The 6,119-nt window shown below is 58.8% G+C and overlaps 1 protein-coding gene across 1 annotated transcript; it reads right to left on the bottom strand.

Annotated features, from left to right (window-relative positions):
* Positions 1–3,389: 3,389 nt before the first annotated feature.
* On the bottom strand, positions 3,390–5,766 carry KLF2 (KLF transcription factor 2). The gene is made up of 3 exons (XM_082651050.1): positions 5,606–5,766; positions 4,601–5,420; positions 3,390–4,051 (listed from the first exon to the last, which is right to left on the bottom strand). Exons 1-3 carry the CDS (start codon positions 5,678–5,680, stop codon positions 3,876–3,878), a joined length of 1,071 nt encoding a protein of 356 aa, XP_082507176.1. The 5' UTR covers positions 5,681–5,766; the 3' UTR covers positions 3,390–3,875.
* Positions 5,767–6,119: the final 353 nt, after the last annotated feature.

Raw genomic sequence — 6,119 nt, 5'->3', positions numbered from 1 at the left:
TGCACCCTCCCCCTCCAGGGGACACTTAGAGACATTTTTGTTGTCACAACTGCAGGACTGCAGGGCTGGGGGTGCTACTGGCATCTCCTGGGTCGAGACCAGAAATGCTGCTGAACACCCTACAATGTGCAGGACAGTCCCCTAGAGTAAAGAAGGATGCGGCCTCAGATGTCAGCAGTGTCGAGATTGAGAAGCCCTGTATGAATTATTTGGAAAAAAATTTATGTAGCTTCGTAGCTCACACTGCACACCAGAAGAAATTCCCGATGGGTTAGATGGTATAAACCAGGCTGATCCCTCAGTGTTTGTGTTACCTCTTCTCTCCCTCCCACTCAGTTTCTGTATTTAAATACGTGCAGCATCCTAGCACCTCAGGTCAGATAGTTAACAGATGCAAAGCGTCTCACGTGTCCACAGAACTCCCTAACCCAGTGGTTCTCAAACTGGAGTGAACCTGCTTTCAGGGGACACTGGCAGTGTCTGGAGATATTTTTGGTTGTCACTACTCGGGGGCGTAGGTGCTGCTGGTATCGAGCGGGTGGAGGCCAGGGATGCTGCTAACGTCCTACAGTGCACAGGGCAGCGTCTACCACCGAGGATGATCCAGCCCCGATGTTGATGATCATGGGGTTGAGAAACCCCTGTGCTTGTCACACACCAGCTCAGCGTGGGTCCAGGCTATCAGAGACACCTGGTGCTGGTGCCTTTGAGAGCCATTCATCTCTGGCTTGCTGCCTTGAAACTCCCCAGGGTGTGGCTAAGCCTGGGTGCTAGCTCAGCTTTGCTGAAGGGGTAGGTGCTGAGTCAGGCATGTGCTGGGACTCACCTGACCCTCTGAAGGCTCTCCCTCCCCCCACTTCACACCACATCATTCTAGGATGCCTGGGGCTCCCTGACATACAGGAAACTCCTAGTAGAAAAACAGCTCCTGTATCCTTCCCCCATCACTGGAGTCACTCTTGGGAGAGCATTTTGGCAATGCCCAAAGTCCTCCAAAACTGTCATCCTTTCCAACCCCGGGGGACAATCTGAAATGTGGCCCAGTGTGTACATACAGATGCCCAGCGCTTGTTTGCATAAGCAACTTCTGGCACGTCCAAATGTTATATTATGCAGCCATTTAGAATAATAAAAACATATTGTGGAGGAAAATATATGGAAAAATGGTTATAACTTTTCCTGGAAAAAAAAAGAGGATACAGTGAGAGTCACAGCCATGCAAAAACAATTCAACCACTGACCAGAAACCCCTTCCTCCAAAAAACTTTGACGAAAATTGGGTTGTAGAATGCAGGGCAAAAAAATTTTTTTTTCTTTGATATTTTATATTTTCTCAAGTGGACACCAGGAAGGAATAGTGTTCTGTGTCTTGTCACAGGGATGGGGACAGGGCCCAGCAGTGAGGTTTTATTCATACTTTTCTCTGGGTGGCATCTGTCATGGAAACTTGCGTCCTGGGATGGCGCCCCCTCCTTGCTAGTAAAAGGGATGAATGATGATCTTTTAGGAACTCGAGCAGGTGTTTCAGCCGCGGCACTAACGGCACTGAGACCGAATGGTTCTCTGTGGAGGGGGCTACCTTGTGCCTTCTACGATGTTTCTGCAGCATCCCTGGCTCCCGCCCACTAGATGCTAGCAGCATCCCCCAGTTGTGAAAACCCCAAATATCTCAAGACTGGGTTGCAACTGGCTGAGAACCACCCATCCAGAAGCTATTTGAAGGAAGTCAACATTTGGGTTTCAGAAAGGGGCAGAGAAAACGATGAGGGAGTGTTTCTGCATTAATCAGTGCAAGCCAGCTCTTTGCCGGCCCCGTGTCTTGCTGAAACGTGTCTTGCTGAAACGCACTGCTGCGTAGGAGCCTGACACTTTCTATTGTATCAGTTGGAGGCACTCAGGAAACAGAAACTCAGCAGCTTCAGTCCCCTTACAAGTGGCCTCTCATTGGATTCAGAGGCCTCTGGGAGGTGTTTTCGAGCAAGCCAGAAACATGGCTTTACCCGTGCGTTTAAAAACTCAACGAGAAAGACCGGAGGACCGTACCAAAAAATTATTTAAAATCTCTTGCGAGTCTTCTACTGCCTCTGAGACCAGCTCTGAGCAAAGAGGGGCGTTTCCACGGATTGAGGGGGCCAGTGCTCTGCTCTGGAATAGTTTTTTGCAAAAGCTGCAGAGAGAGGGTACAGAGGCTTACACACACGCACACTCACACACCCCATCGCCAGCGGAAGTGGGCCCAGGCTCTTTACTCGAGAAAGATGCATCGGATTGTCATCTCCCATTTCTGCTTTTTGTGGATTACCAAACGCTCTCAGCTGTTTCCAGGGCTGCCGTCAGGGGTAGGGGGTGGGGAGGAAGGATGAAGAGAGGGAGGAAGGGAGGAAATCCCAGCCTCTGTCGCAATAGGGCAAGAGTGTTTTAAAACAGGCGCTGCTTACAAGCTATTTTCACTTTCTGGAAAGAACTTATGCAATTGTTAGTGGCCATGGTTACCCACCCAGGGCCCCCAGAAGGGGGAAGAGGAGGGGGAACCTGCCAGGGAGAGGCACCTCCTCGCCTGATTGAGGTATTCAGGGTGCTGTACAGGGGTCCTCCCTTGCTCACGAGGTACATTTCTGGAGTGGCCGCCTCCAGCCAGCAAGGCTGGGGCTCTGATGTGACTCCTTCACACAAGGGCAGCTGCAGGGGAGGGTCTTATAACCCTCTACCACCAGCAACAGGTGGGTTGTTGCAGAAATCCCTCTAGTGGGATTCAGGGACCCCTGGGAAGCAGCCAGACCAGGCTGGCACCCTGACACCACTGTTCCATAGCTACCTCTCTGGGCCTCTGCTCAACTGGAAAAGCGTACTCACCATCCATGACCCTCAAACGTGGATTTCATTTTTTTCTAAGATGGGGAACTCATCTTAAAAATAAAAAACAAAAAATTCTGCTAAAAGGCAAGACTAGTGAAAGGCAAAACAGGTCAGAAACTCAGCATTTTGCCCCTTCTGAAGGAAAAAAAAAAAAAAGTCTGCACACTACAGAAGTTTGGCTAAAACCTCAGAAGCTTCCAAAAGGAGGTAAGGCTTTTTTCAGCCCAGGGGAGGCCACGTCAGTGGGACCAGCAGTTTCTCCAGCTCTGGGGAAAAAGAGGCAATTTATGGCTCAGGGAACAACCTTAAAATAACTCTCCCTCAGTCCTAAAAGGCAGTGTTTAAATTTATAGAAAAACCCACAGGTTCCTGGCAGCTGGGGGCTGCAGCTGGCAACCCCAGATGCTGGCCAGGGCAGGACCCACTTCACCCTGCCTCTGCCAGGCTGCCCTCCGTCAAAGCTGCCCGTTCCCCCCAGCCCCTCCCAAGTGTCCCAAGCCCCCAGCTTCCAAGCAGCCAGACCAGTGCTGTGATTTTTTTCAAAAGATGCAAAACTTTTTTTTTTAATTAAAAAACAGCAAAATCTTATAAAAATGAACCAGGCAGTCAAAATGCCCACCTGTCTTCCTATTTACAGTAATACAATATCTGTCACAGTCATTATGTACAATATTATAAAAAATGTTGCACAGTACAAATTAAGGCTGTATTTTTCACGAGGCATCAAGCCTCGATCCTCTAGTGTAGACCCGGCAGGGGGGAAGACGACACTTAATTATTGCACCATTTTGAAAACAAAACTCGTCAAGGAGGATTGTGGTCTTCTCCCACCGGGCCTTCAGTCTCTGATGGGGGCCGGGCGTCGCCGTCGTCGTCGTGGGGGGAGCCCCCTCGGTGGCCACGCTGTGCCCGGCCCGGTCCTCTGGGCCCAATAAATACCAGTCACAGTTTGGAAGGGGGCCGTGCCCGGCGCGTGGGACCCGCCACGGCCGCGCGCGGGTGGGCGGGGGGCGTCCAGGCTACATGTGCCGCTTCATGTGCAGAGCCAGGTGGTCCGAGCGTGAGAAGGCACGGTCGCACAGGTGGCACTGGAAGGGCCGGTGGCCCGTGTGCTTGCGGTAGTGGCGCGTGAGTTCGTCGGATCGCGCAAACTTCCAGCCGCAGCCGTCCCAGTTGCAGTGATAGGGCTTTTCGCCTGCAGGGAGGGGGCGAGAGCCGGCCTTAGTTTCCCTCCCGCCTGTGGCTCTGATACTCACAGACACTCACCCTGATTAGTGGCTACTCGGGCGCGCACAACCTACCCCTAACCAGCTCTCTGAAGGGCGCCCCGCTATGTTTTGAACCTCTAGGGATCCTAGGCACGTTATCTCCCATTCCCGGGTCTCCTGATCCTCACTCCCCAGGGGTCCTAAGCGCGCACAGTCCGCTCTGCAGTGTCTTTCAGCCACGCCCCCGGGGGGCTCCTAAGCTTGCACCTTCCCCCCCCCCCGACAGGCTGAGACATAGCATTCCCCTAGGTTTCGTAAGTGTGCATGCCTGCCCAAAGTACCGAGCCACATTCCCAGGAGGGTCCTAAGCGCGCGCCCCGTCCCCAGGGTCCGGAGCCACGCCCCCAGCCAAGCCCCAGGGGGCTAAGACCTTGCCCCCTCCCCAACCTCTGGGCCACGCCCTCTGGGGGGGCTCCTAAGCACGCCCTTCCTCCAGCTCCCCCCGCATTGGTCCCCAGCCCGTGCTCGCTGCCCACCTGTATGCGTGCGCAGGTGCGCCTTGAGGTGGGAGCTCTTGGTATAGGTCTTGCCGCAGCCCGCGTAACTGCAGGTGTGCGTGGCGGTGCGTTTGCGCGGCCAGGACCGCCGGCCGCGCTTGGGCTTGGCCTCCAGCAGCTCCAGCGGAGACGCGGGCGGCGTGAGGAGACCTCGGGCGGCTGGCGGCGCCAAGCCCAGAGCTGCGGCGGCGGCGGCCGCGTCGTCGAAGAGGCCGAAGGCCGCGGGCGCGGGCGGCGCGTAATGCAGGCCGGGCCCGGGCGCGCCGAAGCCGGGGCCACCGAAGGGAGGCGGGAAGGGGGCGCGCGCGCCGGGCGCGGGGAGGCGCGCGGGGCCGTCTGGGCTGAGCGGTGGCGTGTCGGGCGGTGGCGGAGGGCGGCCCCCGGGGCCTCGCATGCACGCAGCTGCCGGGCCCGGGGCACCCTCGCGCTTGAGGCCCCGAGGTCCGCGGGCCAGGCCCGGCGCGCAGCCGTAGCCGCCGCCGCCGTCTGCCTCGGGGGGTTCGGCTTTCACCAGGCGGCCCGGCGGCGCCAGCAGGAAGCGACCGTGCAGCGCTGGCCCCGGCGGCACGTCCAGCTCGGGCCGCAGTAGCTCGGACACCAAACCGCCCGCAGGGGCGCCGTAGGGAGGAGGGGCGCCGGGCTCAGTGTAGTAGAACGCAGGCGGCGGGGGCGGCGGCGGCGGCGGCTCCGGGGCGGACTCAGCGCCCAGGCCGTCCAGCCCCATGGACAGGATGAAGTCCAGCACGCTGTTGAGGTCGTCGTCCGTGCCGCCTGCCTCGGGCTCTGCGCGCGGCCAGCGCTGCGGGTGACAGAGCGATAGGCGCGGGCGTGAGCGCGCGGTGGGGCCGGGGATCGCTGCCCGCTGCCTGCGTTCTAGTACCCTAAGCCTGCTGTCCCTGCCGCCTGCGTTCTACTACCCCGCAGCCCACGTTCTACTACCCTGAGCCAGCCGCCCCCGCCGCCCGCGGTCCCTGCCGCCCTCACCTCCTGCAGGCCGCGCTCCCGGCACGGGCTGGCGAAAGTGGAGAAGGACGGTAGGATGGGCTCGCTCAGCGCCATGGCTGGGACCCGGGGCTGACGCGGATTCGGGACACCGGTGAGTGGCTGCCCGGAGCCGGGCTGGTCGGGACGCGGGCGGGTGGGGACGACTCTGCGGGCAGCGGCCGGGCCCGCCCAAGCCTTATAGGCGCGGCGCGCGCGGGGGCCGGGCCAAGGCGGCGGCGGCGGAAACGCGTCCCGGATGGGGACGAGCTCCGGGCGCAGCCTAAATTTAGCCGCGGTATATAAGCCGGCGGGCGGCGGCGGCAGTGGCCACTGAGGCCGCCAGGGCCCTGAGCGGCCGGCTCGGCCCATCGTGCGCAGCTAGGCGGCGCCCCCGGCCCAGGCCCGCCCCCGCCTGTCTCCCCGGCGACGGCGTCAACACACGCTCCACAACAGCAGCGTGACGCTCAGGGATCCCCGGGGCACCCCGTGGGCTCCCGCCTGCGGGAGCACAGGG

The sequence above is a fragment of the Grampus griseus genome, assembly GCF_964374135.1.
Source record: "Grampus griseus genome assembly, chromosome: 3".
Classification (NCBI taxonomy): Eukaryota; Metazoa; Chordata; class Mammalia; order Artiodactyla; family Delphinidae; genus Grampus; species Grampus griseus.
The sequence above is the reverse complement of the archived record's forward strand: the minus strand, read 5'-3'. Positions and strand labels throughout refer to the sequence as shown.

Bases quoted from the DNA above. Each gene is read 5' to 3' on its own strand.
- KLF2 (XM_082651050.1), bottom strand. From the start codon at position 5,680: ATGGCGCTGAGCGAGCCCATCCTACCGTCCTTCTCCACTTTCGCCAGC. The intron at 5,421-5,605 runs GTGAGGGCGGCA...TGTCACCCGCAG, and splicing joins GGGAGCGCGGCCTGCAGGAG to CGCTGGCCGCGCGCAGAGCC. The intron at 4,052-4,600 runs GTGGGCAGCGAG...CCCTCCCTGCAG, and splicing joins GCACCTGCGCACGCATACAG to GCGAAAAGCCCTATCACTGC.